This window comes from Neomonachus schauinslandi, chromosome 7 (genome assembly GCF_002201575.2).
Source record: "Neomonachus schauinslandi chromosome 7, ASM220157v2, whole genome shotgun sequence".
In the NCBI taxonomy this organism is placed as follows: Eukaryota; Metazoa; Chordata; class Mammalia; order Carnivora; family Phocidae; genus Neomonachus; species Neomonachus schauinslandi.
Window position 1 is genome coordinate 100,943,217 of NC_058409.1, and position 27,466 is coordinate 100,970,682.

General features: G+C 40.3%; 1 protein-coding gene across 1 annotated transcript in view; it reads right to left on the bottom strand.

The window, feature by feature from the left end:
• Positions 1-27,261, bottom strand: part of TTC1 (tetratricopeptide repeat domain 1) — a 49,812-nt gene extending 22,551 nt beyond the window's left edge. The window contains exons 1-4 of the mRNA XM_021697881.1: positions 27,199-27,261; positions 25,487-25,848; positions 1,942-2,002; positions 158-270 (exon numbers count right to left, since the gene is read on the bottom strand). Coding sequence (XP_021553556.1) covers positions 158-270; positions 1,942-2,002; positions 25,487-25,816 — 504 coding nt within the window. The 5' untranslated portion in view covers positions 25,817-25,848; positions 27,199-27,261. The remainder of the gene's footprint in view (positions 1-157; positions 271-1,941; positions 2,003-25,486; positions 25,849-27,198) is intronic.
• Between the last annotated feature and the right edge of the window lie 205 nt (positions 27,262-27,466).

The following is a 27,466-nucleotide window of genomic DNA, read 5'->3' on the forward strand; positions in this document are numbered from 1 at the left end:
TTTATTTTTAATGAATCTCTATACTCAAAATGGGGCTCAAACTCACAACCCCAAGATCAAGAGTCGCAGCCCCTCTGCTAGTTTGAAACAGAAGCTACCCTATGAAAACACTGCAAGTTCATGTGCTTCTTAAAAAGAAAAGCTCAAAGATACATACCTGTTTCATCCTTGCAGCAGCTCTATTTGAAAACAGAATAGACCTGTCTTTCTGGAAGCAGGATGGGCACATCTGAAGGGCTTGACTATAAGAACTCTCAGCTTCTATATAATCTGAGGATAAGGTAAAAGATGAAAGGTCATTATGATTTTATTCCCTGTATTTATGTATTCCATAGTATCTCAGAATGCACAGCTTTCCATTCACAGAACAAAGGTCTCAAGCAGAATGTTCTGTATGTTTAACTTTCATTTGGCTTATCAATTTAGTAAGGAATAATGAAAGAGGATTAGAGAACTGGACAGATGAAAGAAACTAAAGTCTAGGATTAATGGCTTAGGATAAAGACAAAAATTCTACGTATGTATTTTCATTAAGGATATTATGCTTTCATGGAGTTAACCTGGCCAAAACTGCTTCCCTGAAATGTCTGGAGAGACATTTTATGGAGCTAAGAGCAACAATGTAAAAATCAGTGGTTGACTAAACACCTTAAAAGAGGAAATGGTGATAAATTTATTTACTCATTGCCACACAAAGAATTATGGTCAGGGCACTAAAAGAAAATTGCCTGGGGTGCCTGGATGGCTCAGTTGGTTAAGCAACTGCCTTCGGCTCAGGTCATGATCCTGGAGTCCCTGGATCGAGTCCCGCACTGGGCTCCCTGCTCGGCAGGGAGTCTGCTCCTCCCTCTGACCCTCCCCCCTCTCATGTGCTCTCTCTCATTCTCTCTCTCTCAAATAAATAAAATCTTTAAAAAAATAAAAAAAATAAAATTGCCTGTTCACTCCTTTCTCAGGTTTGAAATATTTAACAATAAAATACAAGAGATACGCTTTCAAAATCAGAACCATTAGTACGTAGGAAAAAAAAAGTGATGATTGCTAAACAAGATATAAGAAAAAAATTTTAAATCTAAAAAATAACTAGGGGAAAATGTTACTACTTCTAGTTTTCTAAAGCATATACATTTCGATATATTTCTTTTTTTTTTTTTTTAAGATTTTATTTATTTGTCAGAGAGAGAGAGCACAAGCGGGGAGGGGGGCAGGCAGAGGGAGAAGCAGGGTCCCCACTGAGCTAGGAGCCTGATGTGGGACTCGATCCCAGGACCCCAGGATCATGACCTGAGCTGAAGGCAGAGGCTTAACCGACTGAGCCACCCAGGCGTCCCAATTTTGGTATGTTTCTAAAGCATATACACTTTACATGTGATAGAAGGCTATTATAAGATCAAACAGTTCCCCCAAATCAACTGAATGAACTCAAATTATTCCTAAGCAAATGTTAAGAAACACAGAAGGAAATGGAGAACATCTCTCTACTTAAGGCAGCCGAAGAAAAAGGTACATGAAAGACCAAAGTACAGGCAAAATACTTTCCTAGGCCATGTTGGAACCACTGGGCCAGTTTTTACAGCATTGCTGCAAGTAAGTAAGTGGGACCCTGCTTTTACATCAATGAGGTAAACAGCCTTTTAACATTCCAGGTTAGTTTTCCAAAGCATCAGCTGAGAAGTCTGCCCTCCTACCTTCTGGTTCTATAGTGGATTAGAGAAAAGAAAAAGTATGCCTCTGCGAAGAGACATGGTAATTGGTCACCGTCAGGTGAGAATGATCTGGACCTGGTGGAAAATCAAATTCCAAGGTGTTGGGAAGCAACAATGTACTGTTAGCAGTTTAGGTTTGCTAGTTGTTTCCAAATGTTTCTGGTGTTTCTTCACACTCCAAGACAGCAGGAGGAATCAGGATGACCAGACATCAGTGCTGAGACAGGTGCCTTACCTCCTCTCTTAAACTGCACATTTCCCTCCTCCTTTAGTCTAGTGCTCTCTTCTCTTCTCTTCTGCAAGAGATCCGACAATTACATCATTTCCCACAGTATAAGTGAATAAAAAGGTTAACTTTCATTAGGCTACTTAACATGCAGCAACTTGACTTTTGTTTTTTTCAACTTGACCTTTGAGAACTGGGTCAGTTTTATCTAAATCTCAAACAGATATAGAGAAACACATGGCCATCTGGCTAATCACATGCCTGAGATTTAAAACACAAAACCTAGGTTCCCTATGTTTATATCTTTTGCAAGGAATAGCAATTCAGGTATCACTTAATTTCTGTTTACTCAAAATGAAACTAAACACCATGCCCAATGGCATGTATGCCACCATAAATTCAAATTCTGAATCTGCTACTTATTTAATGAATGATCTTGGGGTGCCTGGGTGGCTCAGTCGTTAAGCATCTGCCTTCAGCTCAGGTCATGATCCCAGGGTCCCAGGATCGAGCCCCACATCGGGCTCCCTGCTCCACGGGAAGCCTGCTTCTCCCTCTCCCACTCCCCCTGCTTGTGCTCCCTCTCTTGCTATCTCTCTCTCTGCCAAATAAATAAATAAAATCTTTCAAAAAATAAATGAATGATCTTGGACAAGTTGCAGATCTTTCTAAGCCTTGGTTACTTTTATCTAAAATACGAGGTTTTATAGTTTTATGGACTAATGTGATAATATACGTAGAGCTCCTAATACAGTGCCTGGTAAATAAGGGCTCAAGAAATGAGCTATTACTTTTCTGTAAAAAAAAAAAAAAAAAAAAAAAGAAGTGGTTTCTGTGATGCAGAAGCTGGCGAGGGCGCTGACAGAGCGCACCACAGGGAGCAAACTTCACCTGCAGGGTCAGGGCAGGCTACTCCTGGGAGGTTTGAAGAAAGCCAGATACGTCTCTCGTTTCTGAGCTGCTTCTAACAACTCAGACATTCACACAGATGGCCAAACACCCATCATACTCAAAGGCAGGCAGAATGAATGTTATTCTGCAGAGCCAAGATGGCACATGCCGAGTCCCTGTGTGCTCTCAGCCCTGAACGTCTTAGCAATATGGTCGGCATGAGCAGAACTGGCACAAGTGACTGCCTGCCTCCTTTTGAAAGAGCTTCAAAAAAAGAGAGGGAGAGAGAGAGAGAATCCAAAAATCTCTACCTTCATTCTTGAAGCTTCTGGCTAAATGAAAACTTCAAAGGAAGGAAATATAGTTAGCAGGGAATTTCATGCACAGGAGAAGCCTGGAGCCTAAATAATTGGTACTCTTAAGATTAGGAACCAAAGTAAAAATACTATGTCTCCGTAGATTTGTAAATATGCTGGCGAGACAAGGGTGTTTCCCAAGTGCCTCATTACCATACTCTAGATGATGAATCTCAGTGAAGAAACTAAAAGGTAGGTATAAAATGAATCTCATTTTTATGGTATCTACTATGTGCCAGATGTACAGCAGATACAGTAATTCATTTTTATTTACTTTTTCATTTTTATTTTTTAGATAATGGGCTATTCTAAGGGAATACAAAAAATAACATGGGTGGTGGTGATGGGAATCAAAATATAAGAATGTAGTCACATTTACTTAGTACTATTTAGGACAGAGGTGCTTGGATCATAATGTTCTATGCTATCAGGATTTCTGGATGCAAGCAAAAAGACTATTTTAGGTAAAAAAAAAAAAATTAGAGGATTGACTCACTGGAAAGATATTGGGGCTCACAGAATCACTGGGAGGCCTAAAACACAGGCTAAGAAAAAGGGCAGGACTCAAGGCAACTCTGTTAAGTCAAGAAGCAAGAAAGCATTAATTATCTTTTAGTGGAAGAATCTGGCCAATACAGGACTGTAATAGTAGCAAATAAATTCTAACTATTTCCTTTTCTTTGCCCCAGTCAAGATTCAAAGTCTTGGTTACAAGCATCCAATGAAGGCGCCTGGGTGTCAGACTGAGAAAGACTAATACCATATGATTTCACTCATAAGTGGAACCTAAACAAACAAAAACAAATGAATAAACAAACAAAAAGCAGAATCAGACCTATAAATACAGAGAACAAATTGACAGCTGCCAGCAGGTAGGGGGCTGGGGGTTGGGCAAAATGAGTGAAGGGGAGAGGGAAATATAGGCTTTCAGTTACAGAATGCGTAAGTCATGGGAATAAAAGGCACAGCATAAGGAATACAGTCAATGACAGTATAATAGTGATATATGGAGACAGATGGGAGCTACGCTTGCGGTGAACATAGCATAACATATAACCATGTTGCATCACTATGTTGTACACCTGAAACTAATGCAACATAGTATGTCAACTAGACTCAAATAAAAAAAGTGATTTTAACCCCAAATAGCCAAAGCAACCCTGACAAAGAAGAACAAAGCTGGAGGCCCCAAGGTGCCTGATTTCAAACTACATTACAAAGCTATAGTAATTAAAATAGTGTGATATTAGCATAAAAACTGATGCATAGATCAATGGAACAGAATAGAGAGGCCAGAAATAAACCCATGCATGTGCCATCAATTAATTTATGATAAAAGAGCCAAGAATATACAACGGGGAAAGAATAGTCTCTTCAATAGATGGTGCTGGGAAAATTGGACAGCCACACTGTAAAAGCAACTGGACCACTGTCTCATACTGTACACAAAAATTAACTCAAAATGGATTAAAGACTTTAACATAAGAGCTGAAACCATAAAAAATTCTAGAAGAACACATAGGCAGTAAGCTCCTTGACCGGTCTTGATGATTTTCTGAACCTGACACCAAAAGCAAAGGCAACAAAAGCAAAAATAAACACATGGAGCCACATCAAACTGAAATCTTCTGCACAGCAAAGGAAACCATCAACAAAATGAAAAGGCAACCTACTGACTAGGAGAAAATATTTGCAAATCATATACCTGATAAGGGGTATATATAAAGAACTCATACAACTTAACAGCAAAAAAACCAATCTGATTAAAAAATGGGCAGAGGGTGTGAATAGACATTTTTCCAAAGAAGACATACAGATGGCCAACAGTTACATGAAAAGATGTTCAATATCATTAATCATCAGGGAAGTGCAAATCAAAACCATGATGAAATACCACCTCACACTTGTTAGAATGGTTATTATAAAAAAGACTAGAAATAACAAGTGTTGGTGAGGATGTGGAAAAAAGGGAAACCCTGTGCACTGTTGGTGGGAACGTAAATTGGCACAGTCACTATGGAAAACTGTTTGGAGGTTCCTTAAAAAATTAAATAGGGGTGCCTGGGTGGCTCAGTTGGTTAAACATCCGATTCTTGATCTCAGTTCATGTCTTATTCTTAGGGTCGTTGGGTTCAAGCCCACATTAGACTTCATGCTGGGCATGGAGCCTACTTAAAAAAAAAAAATTAAAAAAGGAACTACCATATGACCCAGCTTCTGGGTATTTAGCTGAAGAAAATGAAAATACTAATTTGAAAAGATATATGCACCCTTAGCTCACTGCAGCATTATTTACAACAGCCAAGATATGGAAACAACCTAAGCATCTGTCCATGGATGAAGGGATAAAGAAATGGTGGTGCAGCCATCACATCCAGCCTCCCTCTAGCTGCCGCCCATGCAGCTAATTTCAGCTGGTCTGCCTGAGACCCCCTGAACGCCAGCCCTACCAACCCTAGTCCCCTGCTCGCTCCCATTTCCAGTCCAACAGGATGAAAGAAACTATCATGAACCAAGAGAAACTCACCAAACTGTAAGCGCAAGTGTGCAGTGGTGGGAAAGGAACAGCTCGATGAAAGAAGGCAGCTCAGAAAACAGCTACAGCAGATGATAAATAACTTCAGTTCTCCTTAAAGAAGTTAGGAGTAAACAATATCTCTGGTATTGAAGAAATGAGTATGTTCACAAACCATGGAACACTGATCCACTTTAACAACCCAAAAGTTCAGGCAACCCGGGAAGTGAACACTTTCACCGTTCCAGGCCCTGCTGAGACAGGAGCTGACAGAAATGCTACTGTCTTACACCAATTTGGTGAAGACAGTCTGACTAGTTTAAGAAGACTGGCTGAAGTTCTGCTCAAACAATCTACAGATGGAAAAGCACCACTTTTCCATTGGAGAGGATGAGAGTGATGAAGTTCCAGATCTTGTGGAGAATTCTAATGAAGCTGCCAAGAATGAAGCAAACTGAACTGAGTCAACTTTTTTTTTTTTTTTTTTAAGATTTTATTTATTTGAGAGAGAGAGACGCAGCGAGAGAGGGAACACAAGCAGGGGGAGTGGGAGAAGGAGAAGCAGGCTTCCTGCAGAGTAGGGAGCCCGATGTGGGGCTTGATCCCAGGACCCTGGGATTGTGACCTGAGCCGAATGCAGATGCTTAACGACTGAGCCACCCAGGTGCCCCCTGAGTCAACTTCTGAAGATAAAACTTAAAGAAGTTATTGGGAGCCGCTATTTTATTTTTTTAAAAGATTTTATTTATTTGAGAGAGAGAAAGAGCACATAAACGGGGGAGCAGCAGAGGGAGAGGGAGAAGCAGGCTCCACACTGAGCAGGGAGCCCGATGCGGGGCTGGATCCCAGGACCCTGGGATCACGACCTGAGCCGAAGGCAGACGCTTAACGACTGAGCCACCCAGGCGCCCTGGGAGCTGCTATTTTATATTATGACTGCTTTTTAAAAATTTTGTTCATGGATCTGATAAATCTAGATCTCTAATTTTTTTTTTTTAAAGATTTTATTTATTTATTTGACACAGAGAGAGAGTTAGCGAGAGCAGGAACACAAGCAGGGGAGTGGGAGAGGGAGGAGCAGGCTTCCCATGGAGCAGGGAGCCCGATGCGGGGCTCGATCCCAGGACCCTGGGATCATGACCTGAGCTGAAGGCAGACGCTTAACGACTGAGCCACCCAGGCGCCCCAGGATCTCTAATATTTTTAAGCCCAAGCCCCTTGGACACTGCAGCTCTTTTCAGTTTTTGCTTCTATACAATTCATTTTTTGCAGCTAATTAAGGTGAAGCAGCCTGGGAATAAACTTTGAAACAAGGTTAATAAAGTCCTTTGCCTAGTTAAAAAAAATTGTGCTGTATACACACACACACAGAGTACTATTCAGCCATAAAAAGATGAAATCCTGCCATTTGCAATAACATGGATGGATCTAGAGGGCATTACCCTAAGTGAAGTAAGTCAATAAAAGAAAGACAAATATCTTATGATTTCTTTGATATGTGGATTCTAAACAACAAAACACACAAAAAGTCCCACGCTCATAGATACAGAGAACAGACTGACCATTGCCAGAGGCAGGGTTAGGGAGTGGGAGACATGGGTGAAAGGGGTATGAAAAAAATAATATTTCAAAATTATAAAACAATTTCAATTAAGGTAAATTTAAAACTCTGTAATAGCAAATTCATTGCCAATTTTATTTTATTTTATTTTAAGATTTTATTTATTTATTTGACAGAGACAGAGACAGCGAGAGCAGGAACACAAGCAGGGGGAGTGGGAGAGGGAGAAGCAGGCTTCCTGCTGAGCAGGGAGCCCAATGTGGGACTCGATCCCAGGACTCTGGGATCATGACCTGAGCCGAAGGCAGCCGCTTAACGACTGAGCCACCCAGGCGCCCTCATTGCCAATTTTAAATTCACACACACACATCATGCATAATTGACCAATAATGTTCTAACAGTGAAATGAAAAGTTAGTTTGACGTTAGAAGATATATTAATGCCAGGTACCATATTAATAAGTTAAAGGAGAAAATTACATGATCATATGAATAAATGCAACACAGGTCCTAAAGGTCTTTAAAATATTTTAGAAAGGTTATTTCAAAAACAAAAATTCTTTAAAGAAGAACCACTAATCAAGTTACTGGGGTTTAATATCTATCCTTTAAGAACTTTCAGTCTCCTCTATTTTAACTCTTTGAAGCTACTTTCTGATCTATAATCTGTTCTCCATAGCAAATTCATCAGGAATGTTTTATGAACACAGATGAAGCACTCAGACTGCCAGATCAGACTCGTGTGTGTATATATGTGTGTGTGTGTGTTTGTGTGTGTGTAAAGAGTTTAATCATTCTTTGGTAAATTTAGAACAATAAGATACCAGTAGGCAAAGCTTAGATCCACGGTATACCCAGAAGGAATTACCAATAATGGCCAGCCTGAGCAGGCAGCCTGGGAAAAGCTCAGTGTCTTTTTTTTTTTCCTGTTTTTAAATTTTTTTATTTAAGTGTAGTTGACATACAATGTTACATTAGTTTCAGGTGTATGAAGTAGTGATTTGACAAGTTTAAATGTTATGCTATGCTCAGTGTCTTTACAACTAGGACTAAAAGTTGAACTGGCAAAGGGAAGAGATCCGGAACATATTTCTCAAGCCAATTATTTGAAGGAAGGCATTTTATTTTTTCAGCTGACAAATCACAACTCAGTGACCCATTAAGCAGTAAACACTGTAAAAGAGCTGCTGCTTCCACAGATTGTGTAAATTGAGGATTAATGCAATTATCAATATCATGCTGAACATCTCCTTGGAAACAGCTAAAAATAGCACTTTTAGGAGAAAGCTGCACTATCTCCCAGCTGTGCCAAGAGACTAACTTGATCCCAGTACAAAGACTAGGGTTTATGCTGCTGCTGGAACAGTCTCTTTCTCCAAAAGATGGCATGCATACTGTGTAGCATTACTGGAATCCAAAGACAGATTTTGTAGGGAATAAGTGTTACTTAGCATGTTAAATGCCAAGAGCATACACACATAAATGAGCTGGTAGTGCTGACATTCAGCAGCATTATCAGGTTCAAATTGTTCCAGGTTCTGGTCTAATGTGGTTAGGAGCCCTCTCGGGTCTCCACAATGTTTTGTTTTAAGTAATCTCTGTGCCCAACATGGGGCTTGCACTCACAACCCCAGAGATCAAGAGTCGCATGGTCTACTGACTACTGAGCCAGCCAGGCGCCCCTCCAACAATGTCTTTTAACACATTCCAGAGGCCTCACAGAGAAACATCTGCTCTAGAATCATATTTCCATAACAATGGAAACCAAAGAAAATTTAAAGGGCTCTTTACTTAGTACGCCTCCCCATCACTGAAAACTCAGGCAGAAATAGTGGTATTATTCTGCATTATAAATCATTACAAGAGCTGTCAAGGAAAACCCCAGAGACAATGCTCTTGATGAATAGAGTTTATTTTAACAGTTACTACCACAACTGCAAACTTTTCAGCCTGGAGTTCAAAATTATATAACTGGTATTACTACAGCATTCTACTTCTTAAAATCTGTAATCACATATACTAGCTCATTTGCTTTTGCAAGGCAATTCTGAGATGTAAGCATCAAATCTTACCCATTTTACAGTAAGAAAATCACGATTCAGAAATCTCTTGGTTTCCTTTTTCCTTTTTTTTTTTTTTTTTACACTACACCAAATTCTATTCCAATCTACTCATCTCTCATTACCACCCAACACAAGTCCCTCCTCTAGACAGTTTGATCTCTTTATGGTCTCTCAACACCCACCACCTTATCCTTCATTCCATTCCTTTATTAATGCATCCCCACCTTGGAATGCCTTTGTTTTTCTTCTGTAACTTCTTTCCAACTGCCCAAACCAAATTTTCCTGTTTTCAAAGTTCAGCACAAAGCATATCTCCTCCTCAGAGACACCTTTCACTTCCTTCCTTGCACAATCTTTCTTTGAACACACTATACATTAGTACCTCTAATTTGGGGATTCAATTGTCTCACATTATATATATATTTTTTAAAAATGTGTGTCTACATATATATAATAAAAACATTGCAGAATGTTTGGAATATTACTTAATGCTTAAATGGTTTCATGGGTATAAAACACTGTGCAGCCCTTAGACCTAGGCAAGAGGGGCCCCTGGCCAGGCCCTCGACTAACTGCACATTTCCTCCCATGGAGCCCTTTTAGACCATGCTCCAGGGTTTCCTGCCTGAGTCTCCCTAGCTCACTTCCAGGAGGTGCATGAGCCTTTGCCTGGGTCTGTCCTTCTAAGCGTGGACTTTGTTGCAAGTATATATTGTGTTCCAGGTGCAGTACTTTGTATTATGCCTGCTCCAGCCTTGGAATCAGCTATTTCTCCAAGGAGTCCTGCATCCTTTTGGTGGGGAATGGTATTTAGAAACCAAGATCTGGATGCTAGTATGTTCCCTGTTACTAGCAAGTCACTACTTTTAGGCCCTCTCCATAAGAAATGCAGGAAATAGGGTGCCTGGGGGGCTCAGTCGTTAAGCATCTGCCTTCGGCTCAGGTCATGATCCCAGCCAGGATCCTGGGATCGAGTTCCACATTGGCCTCCCAGCTCGGCGGGAGGCCTGCTTCTCCCTCTCCCACTCCCCTTGCTTGTGTTCCCTCTCTCGCTGTCTCTCTCTGTTGAAAAAGAAATAAAATCTTAAAAAAAAAAAAAAAAGAAATGCAGGAAATACATCTTTAAAAAAGAAAAAAACAAAAATCCCACGAGTCAAAAGAATACATACACATGAAATCTTGTATGTAGTCATACAAGTGAACACCACCGGATTCTTCCTCACTTTTCCCACACTGAGAACCCTGGTTCCCAGTAATAGCAATATATTTACTCATTTGCTCTATCCTAAAATCAACAAAAAAGTTCTGAAATTACTATAAGAATATCAGTACATACAACTAACCTATTATGTAAAGTTCAAGATTTTTTTTTTTTAAGATTTTATTTATTTATTTGACGGAGAGAGGCAGTGAGAGAAGGAACACAAGCAGGCGGAGTGTGAGAGGGAGAAGCAGGCTTCCCGCAGAGCAGGGAGCCCGATGTGGGGCTCGATCCCAGGACCCTGGGATCATGACCTGAGCCGAAGGCAGACGCTTAACGACTGAACCACCTAGGCGCCCCTAAAGTTCAAGATTTCATTGCAGTTCTAACTTTAGAATATATCCTACTAAGGGTGAACAGCCAGAGTACTGTGTCCAAAGTTATTGGAATTGTCTTCTCTATGTAATCAATATGATATAGTTATATTAATTTGTTTCAATGTGTAATCCATTTTAAGGCTTAATTTTTCCCTCATCCTTTCTGGTTTAATTTTAATACTTTAATGTGTAAAATACTTACACAGATCAAAACTCAATACTGGGTGCGACTTCTGATATGGCAAAGTGAGGAGGTTACCAAATCCTATAACCTAAAAAGCAACTACAAATTGTACAAAATGATCAAAACTATTTCAGTGTTCTAAAAATTGACTAAAAGCTTACAACAAAGTAACACATGAAAATTATTGAATTTTAGGAAACAACCATGAGATCTGTGGCTTATTTGCAAGGGACTGCTCCCCTTCTTCCTCCGATCATGTGACATCACGGATCGTGGTTGGAATACAGCAAGGTAGGCCATGAATAACCAGCAGTTCCACTGTTTGAGGAGATTGAACTGATTAAAAGCAGAAGGTGAAATAATCCATGCCCAGTGGTGGTTTCAGTAATAAGTAGCAATCTGAGTGGCAAGCAAACAGGGAAGGTCAGAGGTTCTACTACTCTGTGGTTGCAGCCCTGGCTGGGCAAACAAGGGACCCATGGACCAGACAGAAATATAACCAGTAGATAGAAGAGGCAGTCACAGAGATACTTGATAAGCTCTTCAAATACCCCTGATGGACTGGACATGGTGTGCATGCTTAGGAAGAATGAAGAGGGCCAAAGCTATTCACACACCCTTGCCCTATCAGGAGCCTGTGTACATGTGGTGAGGAGACACAACAGAGTCCAGCTAGGGCAGACTTGAAAATTCCCTAAAATTGTCATACATTTCTAAATCCACAGACAAATCAGTAGGTGGAAGCCTTATTGGCTTGAGGTGTTTGAACATAATCTCTGACCAGTTATTGGCTGACCACTAAGCTGTGCAAAAACAGAAGCAACCCCACGAAGGCCAGACTTAAAAATAAAAACACGGACGGGCGCCTGGGTGGCTCAGTTGGTTAAGCAACTGCCTTCGGCTCAGGTCATGATCCTGGAGTCCCTGGATCGAGTCCCGCACTGGGCTCCCTGCTCGGCAGGGAGTCTGCTTCTCCCTCTGACCCTCCCGACCCTCCCCCCTCTCATGCTCTCTCTCTCTCAGTCTCTCTCTCAAATAAATAAATAAAATCTAAAAAAATAAAAAAATAAATAAAAACACAGACAAAAACAAAACCCACCTGAGCACAGCTGTCAGTGGCTACATACCCCAGGGGAAATAGATTATACAATTTAAGTCCAGGTAAATTACTAAACAAACAAGTTGACAAAAAAGCAACAACAAAAATAATGCAAGTGGGGGGTGGTGGTGGTGGGAAGGGGCCAGAATCCAGAGTTGCTACAGTATTAACTTAAAACATCCAGTTTTAATAAAAAACTATAAGACATACAAAGAGACAGAAAGTTTGACCTATAATCAGAAGAAAAGTCAAAAGAAACACCTGAACATCCACAGATTTTAGATCTAGCAAAGATGTGAAAGCACCCATAAATAAATATGTTCAAAGAACTAAAGGAAATTGTGTTTAAAGACTTAAATGAGAGCATAATGACAATGATTAAAAAAAGAGAACCATGATAAAGGGACAAAAATTATTTAAAATGAAGAAAAAGTTGAAAAGTCCAAAAACTGAAATGAAAAATTGATAAAAAGGAGATTTGAATTGGCATGAAAAATAAGTAAACTTGAAGTGAGAGCAACAGACATCCAATTTGAAGAACCGAGGGCAGAAAAAGGATGGGAAAAAACAGAGCCCTCACAACACATGTGATGGGAGTCCCAGAAGAGAAGAGAAAAAGGGACAGAACAAATATCTGAAGCCATAATGGCTGAAAAGGTCAAAATTTTGATGAAAAATGTTAACCTAAAGATCCAAGAAGCTCAATGAACCCCAAGTACATAGATCCATATCTAGAGACACCAGAGTCAAACTGCTGAAAGACAAACACAAAGAGAAAATCTGAAAGCAACAGCAGGGAAACTTACCAGGTATAGGGGAACAGCAAAACTAGTATTGTTACCCGATTCTCACCAGGAACAACTGAGGCCAGAGGCAGTGTGATGACATACTCAGAATGTTGAAAGAAAAAAAATTGTCAACCAAGAACTAGATATGCGGCAAAACCATACCTCAGAAGGAAGGCAAAGTAAAGACATTCACAGATAAACACAGAATGTGCTTCCACCAAACCTTCCTTACAAGACATACTAAAGGGGGGGCGCCTGGGTGGCTCAGTCGTTAAGCGTCTGCCTTCAGCTCAGGTCATGATCCCAGGGTCGTGGGATCGAGCCCCTCACTGGGCTCCCTGCTCCGCGGGAGGCCTGCTTCTCCCTCTCCCACTCCCCCCTGCTTGTGTTCCCACTCTCGCTGGGTCTGTCAAATAAAAAAAAACCAAAAAACCCCACAAAACAAGATATACTAAAGGAAATCCTTTGGACTGAGAGGAACTGACACTCGATGGTAATTCAAATCTACAAAGAGAAATGAAGAGCATTAGAAATGGTAAATACATAAAAGGCTCTATAAATACATTATTTTTTTTTTAAATTTATTTGAGAGTGAGCACGCATGCACGAATGGGAAGGGCTGAGGAAGCAGGAGAGAGAATCTCAAGCCGACTCCACAAGAGAGCTGGACACTAAACCAACTGTACCGCCCAGGCACCCCTTCTTTTCTCTCTTAATTTCCTTAAAAGACAGATTATATAATAACTATGATACTATATGGTTGGGTTTATAACATATATTGATATACTGTATGTGACAATAGTGGCACAAATGAAGGGGAGGAAATGGGAGTTACACTGAAGCAAAATTTCTATACATTACTGCAATTATGTAGTATTAAACTAGACTATAATAAGATGCACAACATAATCCATATAGCAACCACTAAAAAATTTTAGCGAAGAAACAGTTTAAAAATGAGAAATATTAAACCGGTACACTAAAAAATTAATATAACAGGAAACACTAGATTTTTTTAGAAGATTTTATTTATTTATTTGCTAGAGAGAGAGAGTGCACAGAGAGAGTGAGCGAGAGTACAATCAGGGGGAGTGGCAGGCAGAGGGAGAAATAGGCTCCCCACTGAGCAAGGAGCCTGATGTGGGACTCGATCCCAGGACCCCGGGATCATGACCTGAGCCAAAGGCAGCCGCTTAACTGACTGAGCCACCCAGGCATCCCAGAAAGCACTAAATTTTTAAAAATTACATTTAAATTATAAGATATTTTTAATTCCCTTGCTATCAAGAACTAAGGCACTTGTCAACTAAGATGACACTGCTCTAGAACATGTCATCTGGTCCCACAGATCTCATCTTTAGTCATTTTGAGACCTATGTTAAAATAAACCTCTACCGGGGCGCCTGGGTGGCTCAGTCGTTAAGCATCTGCCTTCAGCTCAGGTCATGATCCCAGGGTCCTGGGATCGAGCCCCGCATCAGGCTCCCTGCTCCGCAGGAAGCCTGTTTCTCCCTCTCACATTCCCCCTGCTTGTGTTCCCTCTCTTGCTGTGTCTCCCTGTCAAATAAATAAAATCTTTAAAAAAAATAAATAAAATAAACCTCTACCTTTATAGCAGCAACGTCCACAATAGCCAAACTATGGAAAGAGCCCTGATGTTCATCAACAGATGAATGGATAAAGAAGGTGTGGTATATAAATACAATGGAATACTACTCAGCTATCAAAAAACTGAAATCTTGCCATTTGCAATGGCATGGATGGACTAGAGGGTATTATGCTAAGCAAAATAAGTCAATCAGAGAAAGATAATTATCATACTTACTCCTACGTGGAATTTAAGAAACAAAACAGGATCATAGGGGAAGAGAGGGAAAAATAAAACAAGACGAAATCAGAGAGGGAGACAAACCATAAGAGATTCTTAAGCATAGGACACAAACTGAGGGTTACTAGAGGTGAGGGTGGTGGGGGGAAGGGGTAACTGGGTGATGGACATTAAGGAGGGCATGGGATATAATGAGCACTGGGTATTATATAAGACTGATGAATCACTGAACTCTACCTAGAAACTAATAATACATTATATGTTGATTGAATTTAAATAAAAATAAAAAATTAAAATAAAAAAAATAAACCTCTACCTCCCTGAATCAGGCACATACACCACAGATCTTCAGTTGTTCTTCTATAGTTAATACAAGGCCATTTTCCACTGAATTAGTAAAATGGTTTTTTGCAGATAGACAAATTCTTTTTTTTTTTTTTTAAGTTTTTATTTATTTATTTGACAGAGAGAGACACAGCGAGAGAGGGAACACAAGCAGGGGGAGTGGGAGAGGGAGAAGCAGGCTTCCTGCGGAGCAGGGAGCAGGGAGCCCGATGCAGGGCTCGATCCCAGGACTCTGGGATCAGGACCTGAGCCGAAGGCAGACGCTTAATGACTGAGCCACCCAGGCACCCCGTAGATGGACAAATTCGATTCACAAATGTTTAAAATCTATTCTTTTCCTTCACAAATACAGGTATGTTCAGGATCTTTAATTTTACTCTGTTTTCCAGGGAATGATTTTCTTGGATCACAGGGCAAAAGAATTTCACACGATATGGAGAACTGTACTTTCTTAAAGATAAAAGAACTTTGAAATATTAAATTGCAAAACACCATCACAACACATTTCTGTGTTTCTAATCAATTCTCCAGTTATTTTTAAATTTCATTGCCACTGCGACCTTCCAATGGTGATCCAACCTGATCTGTAAATGTTTTTTTGTTTTTGTTTTGAAGTAGGCTCCATGCCCAGCATGGAGCCCAATATGGGGCTTGAACTCATGACCCTAAGATCAAGACCTGAGGTGAGATCAAGTTGGACACTTAACCTACTATGCCACCCCAGTGCCCCTAAATGTGGTTGTTTTGATTAATGATACTACTGTAAATTAAGTTAGGCTTTAACTGATAATCTGACAAAGCAGGTAGAAGGTAAGCATTTGGAAAAGGATACAAACTTAGTCTGAGTTGATATTAAAATTTAAATTTAAATCATTGAGGCAAAGATGGACTTTTATTTTTTATTTATTTATTTTTTTAAAGATTTTTTATTTATTTATTTGAGAGAGAGAGAATGAGAGAGAGCACATGAGAAGGGGGAGGGTCAGAGGGAGAAGCAGACTCCCCGCCGAGCAGGGAGCCCGATGCGGGACTCGATCCAGGGACTCCAGGATCATGACCTGAGCCGAAGGCAGTCACTTAACCAACTGACCCACCCAGGTGCCCAAGATGGACTTTTAAAAATGGTGCTAGGACAACTTGGTAGTCATTTGGAAAAAGATAAAATTAGAATATATTTATACACTTTACACAAGAGTAAATTCCACGTAGACTGGAGATCTAAATGTATAAAGTGAAACCATACAAGTACTGGAAGAAAATATAGGTGATTTGCTCTTCAATCTCAGTGTGAGGAATGGCTTTCTGTGACTCAAAATCCTAGAGAATTTAAATTGATAGAACTTTAATCTTGGTGTAACTGGCAAAAATGTCAGACAGAAGGTGCTCCTCCATTCCCTTATTAATCACGAAACAACCACCTTCACAATGCCAGCTAGGAATATTCCCTATACTTAAGATCAGTGAATAGAACAGAAATAACTTAGAGCTTAGAAGTGTATAACCCTTCTATCATTAAATGACAAAAACTTGCACTGAATACATTTAAAAAAATTCTCTTAATGATCCTGCAGTGATCATGTGTTTAATAATAGACAACAGGGAGAAAACCAAGAAGTTCACATCAGCAAGTTAATTTCCGTATCATAAATCTGTCAGCAGCTCTCTGCTTCCCCCTGCAGTTTTGTAAAGTAATTGCTACAAAATAAAACAAGTCAAGCACTGTGGCCAGAGATCAACCACATAAGGGTCAAAAATGAGTGTTTAAAAAAAAAAAAAAAAGCTACATACTTGCTAAAGGGCTGGAAAATGGAGGCACACGAAACAAAACTTTTCCGCTATGCTCTTATCCAGGTGAGATGAAAAAGCTACACACTGAAAGGCTGGGGACAGCAGTCCTTTTATCATTAAAAAGGAAACAAAAGCTTCAGTTTTCTTTTCTTTGAAATAGAAGGTGGATGCTTTACACATACAGACACATTTGTTCTCTCCACAAGTCACTTTTAGAAACCCTCTAGGGAGTCTGGAGGGAGGATCTTTGGATTTAAGCTGTAGTTAGAACCTGACCTTTCATTAAGTCCTATATTTTTCAGGAAAGATGACTGCTCTATAGAAACTAACCTTAGAAATATTTCCTTCTTAGCTCAGAAAATTCTACTTCCCAAAACTCAATTTAATAGAACTAAATTTCCTTACTTTAGCACTGTTTAAATTCTGCCCAACAAGTCTGTTTTAGACCCCAAGCACAGATGAGGGTAAAAGAAAAATATCCCATTGATAAACTCTTCTGATGTTAGATGCAGTCAGTATACCAGTTACACTTGTGTTTTGAAAGCTTGGTGGTGTGTCAGTCTGGCTTTCTGTCTCTCAAAGGGTGGCCACAGTTTCACCTATACCAAAATGACCTGGGGATGTTCATTAACAAAGCAGATTCCTGGCTGCCACCTCACAAGTCTGTGCTATCAAGACACTTCTCAGGACTTTGCATGATTAATATATTTCCTGTGACTCTTAGGTACAATAAAGTTTGAGAACCACTGATCTACATAAAGTGATCTTCCTTAATAAACACATACCTACAGTTCTACATAAAGTTCCTTCCTTAAGGAACACCGAATGTCACTTTAACTTTTTCATCAGCAAACAGTCTAAATCATCCCACTAAGGGATGCCTGGGTGGCTCAGTCAGTTGAGTGTCTGACTCTTGATTTCGGCTCAGGTCATGATCTCAGGGTCGTGAGATTGAGACCCACATCGGGCTCTGCGCTCAGCAGAGCCACTTGTCCCTTGCCCTCTATGCCTCCCCTCCCCACTCTCTATAATAAACAAACAAACAAATAAATAAAATCTTAAAAAAAAAAAAAAACCAACCCACTAACTTCCAAATGTTTTGGAGTAAACATTTTGGAAATATTATTTCCCCTGACTTAAACTTGGATCAGAAATCTAAGGTCCCTTCCAATTCTTAAGTTCTAGGATTTTATTCGATCACTTGTCAATAGTGTTCATTAAACCCAAAACTAGTAAACGCTAAGAAATTAATAAATATGGCAACCTTAGTTCAAAAGGATGCCCATTAAAAATGAAATAAAAGGGAAACAAATCAGAAAGAGTTTTCTCATAAAGTTAACAGAATATGCAGGCCACTACAGAAAAATCATTGAAAACTCTCTGGAAGCAACCAAGAGAACGCTCCCTGCAAACATGCTCACTGCTACAACAACCTTGGAAACAATTATGAAAATAACGCAAAAAACGTGGAAATCAAAAAGATTAAGTACTGTGGGAGTTAGGAAAAATGAGAAGTAGGGAAAGAACTGATAAAGAACTTCTGCTCCAAACCAATACTTCAATAACGGTTCCTGGTTAAACAGAAACAGTCTTGAAGGAAAGAACAACCCTTTATGTTTTCAGAGACTAAGGAAAATGTCTTAAAATCCCAGAACCTTGCACTGAGTACATGTTCACCAAGCAACAGACTTTTGTATCCCTTACTTAAATGGATCTACATGTGTACCTATTTGCAAATGAATACCATGTATATCAAATGGCAGGAGGCAGGAAACCCATTAAAATGACTAAATCTGGGGGCGCCTGGGTGGCTCAGTCGTTAAGCATCTGCCTTTGGCTCGGGTCGTGATCCCGGGGTCCTGGGATTGAGCCCCGCATCGGGCTCCCTGCTCTGCGGGAAGCCTGTTTCTCCCTCTAACTCTCCCCCTGCTTGTGATCCTGCTCTCACTGTGTCTCTCTCTGTCAAATAAATAAATAAATAAATAAATAAATAATCTTTAAAATGACTAAATCTGCATTATGGCTTACAAATAAACTTTTTCATTTACAGCAAGAATTAAATCACTAGAACCCTAATGAACTCAAAATCCCTCCGTCTTCTCCATATTTATAAACGGTATCACCATCCACCCCACAGTAGCTGAAGCCAAGGAATCGTGCCATATACTACTTTCTCCCCTTGCATGGAATATTTCCCTCTCAGACTGTTCACATATTTAACTCCTTTTTCCCTTCCAGTCTTTGCTGATATACAACCTCTCCAGAGAGGCCTTTCCTGACCAGCCAATCTAAAGTAGTCCTTCCCATCCTTCTAATCCCATGCCTTGTCACTTCATCTTATCATTTTACTTGTTTATTTATATTTATTATTTTTCATTTTTTTTAAGTATCTCCCAGCTATGAGAGAAGAGAAATCCTCCTGTCTTGTTTACCACTGTATTCTTAAGCGCCTCAAACAATGCCTGACACGTGGAAGAAATGCAAATATTTCTGGTATAAATAAATGAATGAGATAAACGGTCTATAACTTGTAAGACCAATTACTGGCCCTCACAGCAGAGATAATCATACCATTTATTCAACAGCTATCTGATGAAGGAAGATGATGTGCAAGACCCCAAGAGAGAGGTCCTCCACTTTAGTGAGCACGTAAGAATTACCTAGGGAGGGAGGGGTGCCTGGGTGGCTCAGTTGGTTAAGCATCTGCCTTTGGCTCAGGTCATGATCCTGGAGTCCGTGGATCGAGCCCTACCACTGGGCTCCCTGCTCAGCGGGGAGTCTGCTTCTCCGTCTGCCCCTCACTCCGATCATGCTCTCTCTCTCTCAAATAAATAAATAAAATCTTAAAAAAAATTACCTAGGGAATATACACATAAGGACTAAACTCTACTGTGACAAGTAGCCCATAAAAGGTGATTCTACTACAGGATCAATAGCACCACAATCCAGTATGTTCCACAGGTCTCCATACTATAAAGCATCTTTGTGCCTAATATTATAGCAACAATTCTCATGTGCTACCAGATTTGTCCTTTACTTCAACCAGGCCTTTGAGAATCACCTATTTGCTTTGCAGATCTAGTACATCTCAAATATTTGCTGAAATCCCATTCCTCTGGGTAGTCATGTCGACATTTAAGTTTCCACAAAAGGTTAAGATATACATACATATATACACAGTGCTTTCCTTAAGAGATTTTGCCTGTTTTTAAAAATCTTTACTGCCTTCCTCCTCCATTACTCTTGTTTTTGCCCCCTCCCCTCCTCCTCTCCATTGCTCTTGATTTATGAGTTCTGCTAAGAACGGGAACTCCTCTTGAGCCCGGATTATCTTCTCAGCACAGGGCAAGTCAAGTCAGCTTGAATAACAGGCTTTAGCTATTGATACTTGATTCTGCCTGAAGAGAAACATTTGCCAATACACTGATCCTTTAATAGCATTTCTTTCTAAATCCTCAAGGTCAGCTTTACATGCTGTTTGGTAAAAGTCCATGCTGGTGGTAAAGAATCAACTTTTATTTATTTATATTCTTAAAGTGGAGTAACTTGTGTTGTTGTTTTAATGCGTGCTTACTATAAAAAAAAAGTGGGGAATGAGAAAAATAGGTGAAAGGGATTAAGAGGTAAAACTTCCAGTTATAGAATAAGTCATGGGGATGAAAAGTACGGCATAGGGAATACAGTCAATAATATTAACTTTGTATGCTGACAGACAGTAAGCATTATCATGGTAAGAAATGAGTAATATATAGGATTGTCAAATGACTATATTGAACACCTGAAACTAATACAATACCATATGTCAACTATACTTCAAAAAGTGTATTAAATATAAATAAAAATTCCCCAATAATCGCATCCTTTATCAGTCCAAACTTTTCTGTATGAACATATTTTCACATAGGTTTTTAACTTAAAAGGAAACATCACTCTATAACCTGCTGTAAAGGGAAAACACCTCTTGTGTGTCTCTACTGTCAAAACTCACACGGGGGGCGCCTGGGTGGCTCAGTCGTTAAGTGTCTGCCTTCGGCTCAGGTCATGATCTCAGGGTCCTGGGATCGAGCCCCACATCGGGCTCCCTGCTCCGCAGGAGGCCTGCTTCTCCCTCTCCCACTCCCCCTGCTTGTGTTCCCTCTCTTGATGTGTCTGTCTCTGTCAAATAAATAAATAGAATCTTTAAAAAAAAAAAACAAACCAAAACTCACACGGAACACTTCTGTGAGCAGACGTGTGGGAGTTTCCTCACACCCAACAACTCCAACTCTTCAGCAGACACCGGCTGCTGTCCTGCAACTTAACGCAATTGGGACACGATCCACCTGAATATAGTGTCAGATCCTACAAATTAAAGGCTCGGTGCCACAAGACTGGCCCCAACCCCACCCCTACTTCAGATGCCAACTGCAAGTCCAGGCTGTCACCTCTGCTTCTGACGTATGGGCTATAAATTGGAAGTTCCCTTGACCTCTTCCTCAGGTGCAATTAAATTGCTAAAAAGGCTCACAAAACTCAGGGAAACAGTTTACTTACTAGATTACCAGTTTATTCTAAAGACTGTAACTCTGGGAATAGGCAGCTGGAAGAGATGCATAGGACAAGGTATGTGGGAAGGGGCACTGAGCTTCCACGCCCTCTGGGTGTGTCACCCTCCTTGCACCTCCACAGGTTCACTCAATGTGGAAGCTCTCTGAACCCTTCTTTTGGGTTTTGAATGTAGGTTTCAGTACATAAGCACGATTGGTCAAATCACTGGCCCCAAGTGATTAACTCAACCTCCAGCCCCCCCCCGTCCCCTCCCCAGAGGTGGGGGTGGGGTAGGGTGGCGCTGAAAGCTCCCAACTCTTGACAACCAGACCTCATCCTTGGGGGCCTTCCAAAAATCACCTCGTGTGTGGTTGAAAGGGACTTGTTATAAATAACAAACTACACTCTTATCTCTTACTAGGCAATTCCAAGGGTTTTAGGACCTCTGTGCCAGGAACTGGACAAAAACCAAATACATATCTCTTATTATAAGCCATATTATCACACCTGTTTAATTCATTTAACATTACAGGCATTTTTTTCCATGTCAATATTAAGATTTATCTTTCTTTTTAATGACTGCATAATATGCTGCTGCATAAAAATGGCAAAAATGTTTAAAGTAATACCCTCTGTTGAACATTATTTCTAATGTTCAAAATTATGAATGATGCTGCAACACATCTTTATACATACATCTGTACACATCTCTAGTAACTTCCTTAAATGACTAAAGAGAATCAGAGGTTTAGCTATGCTGTCCAATATGGAACGCACTAGCCACATGTGACTATTTAAATTAACTGAAATAAAAAATTTTAAAATTCAGTTCCTTAGCTCTACTAGTCACATTTCAAATGCTCCAGCTGATGACTATTAAAATGTGGTAGCCACTGTATTGAAGAGAGTAGATATAGAAAATTCCCATCATTGCAGAAGGTTCTACTGATAGCCCTGGTCTAAAGAAATATCCATATAAAAATTTGATACCTGTATCCCACAGAAATGATGTAGCACTTTAAACTCTCAAAATTAGTACATGCTCTCCTATGTCCTCTCATTGTTGACATCAGATAAATATGAAACACAGTGTTTCAATTTGCATTTAAGGATTATTAGTGAGGGGGGCCTGAGTGGCTCAGTCAGTTAAGCCTCCGACTCTTGGTTTCAGCTCAGGTCATGATCGAGCTCAGGGTTGTGAGATCGAGCCCCACGTAGGGCTCCATGCTCAGCGAGGAGTCTGCTTGATGACTCTCTCCCTCTGCCCCTCCCCGTTCTTGCATGTGTGTGTACACGTGCACGCACTCTCTCCCCGCAAAATAAATAAATAAGTCTTAAAAAAAATTATTAGTGAGGCTGAAAGTCTTCACATTTTTGGTCATTTGTGTTTATTTTGTTGTTGCTGAATTATCTCAACTTTGTCTATTTTAAAAGAATCAAAGGTATCCTGTTTCAGATGACCTATAAAACCAAAACGTATGTGCAGTGAAGAGACATTTCTTCAACTGTTTTGGTTTCCTAATAATTTCATAAAGGTATTTGTCAAAACAGCATAAAACTACCTAAGAGAGTAGTACCACAATTAGGTAAAGGCAGTCTGTACTCTTCAGATGATGTTTCCTTAGTGGAGTTAATATAACAGGGGCTAACACCACAGCACATTGTTTCTATGAGATATTGTTATTCTTATAAATTTTCAAATTAAGCTATGAAAACATAGGTTGATATACAAATATAAAATGTTTATATTTGAAAAGTAATTATAGTTACACAAAAGTCTGGAACAGAAAAAACCAACCTATCAGGAATCAGAACAGTGGGTTCCTGGGTTGGCAGGGGTGGAAAGATGAAAGGAGTGGTGAAGCACACAAAGGGAGTTTCTGGAATGATGGAGATGTTCTGGATCCTGTTAAGGATGTTACACAGGTGCATACAGTCAAGACTCCCTGAACTGTATACAGAACTTAAACAGTTTCACTATATGTAAGTTACATCTGGTTTCTCTTCAGATCACATAAATCTTTCGCCTTTTAAATCTTAATTTTTAAAAGGGAGAAAAAAGTTTAAAAGGTATTGTGCTAGTTAGAATATTCAACTTATAGGTAATAAAATTAATTAAAATATTTATAGAAGTTAAAATATGATTCCTGGCCAGGAAACACAAAGTTTTACTAAATTGGGGAATGGGAAACAGAGCCAAACCACACAACTGTCAAACCAATGGCACTGTAGAAAATTCAGTATCAGGGCAAAAAAATATATAAGATATATTAAGTATTAAGTATCAGAAAAGCATTGCTAACATTTTAACATAGATATTTAATCAACATTTCTAAAAAGTCTGCACCAGTGAAATGAAAGCTGAACCAAACACTCACTTTCTGGAAAATCATTTCCCTAATTATCGAACAGTATACAATTTAATTTTCTGAGCCATTTATGCTGAGGTAGTTTATGAAATAGGCTCATTTTTGCCTTTTATTCTTCTCTTCTGGTAGAACACATTAGTACAAAAGCTAATACATGCATATTAAAACTAGTAGACTTGAAAATGAAAAATGCCTAAGGAGAGACAAGATGCTCCTCTCCATGTCACATTACCTCCCCACTCCCACTGTAACAATGCACATTAGTATCCCGGCCCATTACCCAAATAGCATAACCTGTTTAGTGAGTGAGTTCTTCAGAAGCCTAAGCTACAAATCTCATTCAAGTTCTTTGCAGACAAGCTCAGATATGGTAACTCTTCAGATGACCTTGCTTATGAGAGGAGAAGGAAGGATATGTGGGGGATACCAATACTTCTGTCTCCAAAAGTGAAGCCTTCCCAGTTAAGAATGTGGCCCAGGGGCAAAGCAGCAGAAAAGTGTACATTTTATTAGTGTATCTGCTTTGTAGAAAGACAGCTATTTTTGTTGTTAAATTTACATTATACTTCAGAATCAAACAGATCTGGGTTTGAGAATCAGTTCTGCCATTTATTAGATGTGTGATCTTGGGCCAGTTACGAAGTTCTGTTCTCTAGTGGGGAATGCTAACAGTATGTCTCATGGGTATGTTGTGAAGACTACATGAAAACACAAATAATTTTTTAAGCTCAGTGGCTGACACACTATAGGTGCTTAACAAATAATAACTACTATCACACACAATTCTGTTCCTCAAGAACGCTACGTAAATAACACAGGCCCCAGTCACTGCCCTCTGCAACCAAACTACCTAGGATATTCAGGTAGTCATTTATTGCTATCAAAGAATTAACACAGGGGCGCCTGGGTGGCTCAGTTGGTTAAGCAACTGCCTTCGGCTCAGGTCATGATCCTGGAGTCCCGGGATCGAGTCCCGCGTCGGGCTCCCTGCTTGGCGGGGAGCCTGCTTCTCCCTCTGACCCTCCCCCCTCTCGTGTACTCTCTCTCATTCTCTCTCTGTCTCAAATAAATAAATAAATCTTAAAAAAAAAAAAAAGAATTAACACAAATAGGCAGCATACCATAATTCTAAAGTCTGACCAAAATATGTCCCTTACAGGAATTTCAGCAGCCAACACCATCAATAAGGTCTTTTTTTTTTTTTTTTAAAGGGGCGGGGGGTGCAGAGAGGGATGGAGAGAGAATCTTAAACAGGCTCCATGCCCTGTTTGGAGCCTGATGCAGGGCGTGATCTCACGACCCTGAGATCATGACCTGAGCCGAAATCAAGAGTCGGACACTTAACTACTCAGCCACCCAGGCACCCTGATAGGTCATTTTTTAAAAAAAGCTAAAAGGTATAAATAGGCTAGGAAAAAAATTATATAAGACAGACTTAAGAACTCAAAGTTGACCAAAAAGGAAATCTGTTTGCTAAGCAGAGGCTGAATGCTTCCATGCCATGCTACTGATTTATCTCAGCTCCATCACTACTGAAGCAAAAAGGACACAGAGGGCACGTTACTCTTTACCACAGATGACCCAATCTATGATACCATAGCAGCCACATTTATTCAATTTAAAAAGCAGTTTATGTGGCAGATTGTGTACAATAAATATTTACCTGTTTCTCCTCAACTGGCATGTTTTTTTCCAGTTCTATTAGGTATTCTTCATCAAGTTCAGAGGAATTCACATCATCAGGTTTGTTCTCAGCCTTGTCTGCTCCTGGCTCCTCCTTCTCAAATGAGGCACTAAGGTCATGAAAACACTCCTCTTCTACCTGGTCTTCCTGGGAATGAGCTGCAACATCCTTGAGCAGCTTGCTCTGGAGATGGTGATCTTTGGGACTGGAAACCGGAGGGGTAGCACACTCTGCTTCCTGGGGATCTGTAACTTTCAAACCATTGAAAAGATCCTCTGGAGCCCTACAGTTCTCTGACTTCTCCCCCATGCTGTATCAGTGAGGGAGGTGAAGCCAAAGCTCTGGGAAAAGAGAAAACATGTTAGGTAATGGTGCTTATACAGATATCCACCATTTTCCAAAAGTCCACCATATGCCACTTAGCTTTTAACAGAGACCTACGTTAGTATGGTAACAGTTTTCATAAAAGTGAACATCCCCTTCAGATTTCTTTCAATTAGTGAAAACAGGTAAATATTAACGTAGGTCTTTCATAAAAGCAAAGTAGTATAATTCCACCTTTTGGAAAGGGTGTGTGTGTGTGGATAATCTTTGCCTTAGGCCATTTCAGCTTAGGAAAGGCTTGACAGGAATGCTCAACTTTTGGATAGCAGGGGAAACCTGTATTAAAAAAAAAAAAATCCTACCTATCATGCATAAACAAACTTCTGCATCAAAACCAAAAACATACCCTAACTTCCTTTTGCTGAAATCCATTATTAAAAAATTGGTTATATAAGCCCATAAATAATGCCAAACATTTTACTGACTCCCCTTTCAGAATTTCATATTAGCAAAAAGAGAATGGTTTTAATGGGGCTCTTCCTCTTTCCACTGCTCGAATTTTGTCGGGGTAGCAAAAAACAGGATAAGCTAAAACAATGGCAAGAAAAATGAAACGGCCCTAATCTTTATTCAGAATTAATAGCCAGCTCGTAAATAAAAAAATGCGGGCCTGCCTTTCCAGCACCACCGTATGAAGCTCAAGGATAAGTTTCCGATGGAGCTCAAAACGCAATCGGTGCCAAAACAGTGATCGTCAGCTTCACCCAAATGTGTGCTGTAGAACCAACGCAGGTTATAGTGGAAGGGGAATCCTGGCGCAGCTGGTCCTAGCACAGGATCTCCGTGGGGGTCAGACTCAGGCACTACAAGAGTGATTCTCAACCCTGGCTAGACAACATAATACTTGGGACGCTTTAGCAAGTACTGCTGCCCAGATCTTATTCTCCACAGATTATGATTTATTGGTCTGGCCTAGGCCCAGAACACCTGTATTTTAAAAAAGGCATCCCAGGTGATTTTAATGTACAGCCAACTGAGAACCATGGCTGTAGAAGCTGAGTCAGACCGTCAGCAGCCCCGCCCCCTCGCCCCTCTGGTCTCAGCAAAATCACGCCAACGACCCCTTGTGTCGCGACAAGGGCCCGAATTCGTCCCAGCTCGTCCCAAGAAAACTTCAAATAGCAAGATCTTAATACTAAGACTTCGCCTCCACAGCAATGTTTTGTTTCTCCCTGCCCCCAGATCTAGTGGAAGAACGCGAGTTTGAATACCCAGGGTTAAGGCGGGGCCACCCTACGTTTCCCAGCAGTTCGTCCTCTAGCTGAGTCCCTCAGAGCCAAAGCGGACAGTCCCAGGTAACTACTCACAGGTCCCCAGCTCCTCTAGTCTTCACCTTCCCAGTCTCCGGGATCTTCTATTTCCGCTCAGTCAAGTGCACTTCCCTCGGCACAAACCAATGGCGACGCCGTTGGCAAAGCATCCTGGGAAATGTAGTGGAAGTCTCGGGGAGAGAGCGCGTCGCTGTCGCGTTGTGTGACGCCTTGTACGGACTGAAATGCAAGTGACGGTTGCCATCTTGGGTTACGGCGAGACTCCGCATTACTCAGCACAGGAGAAAAAGATGCTGTCTCTATG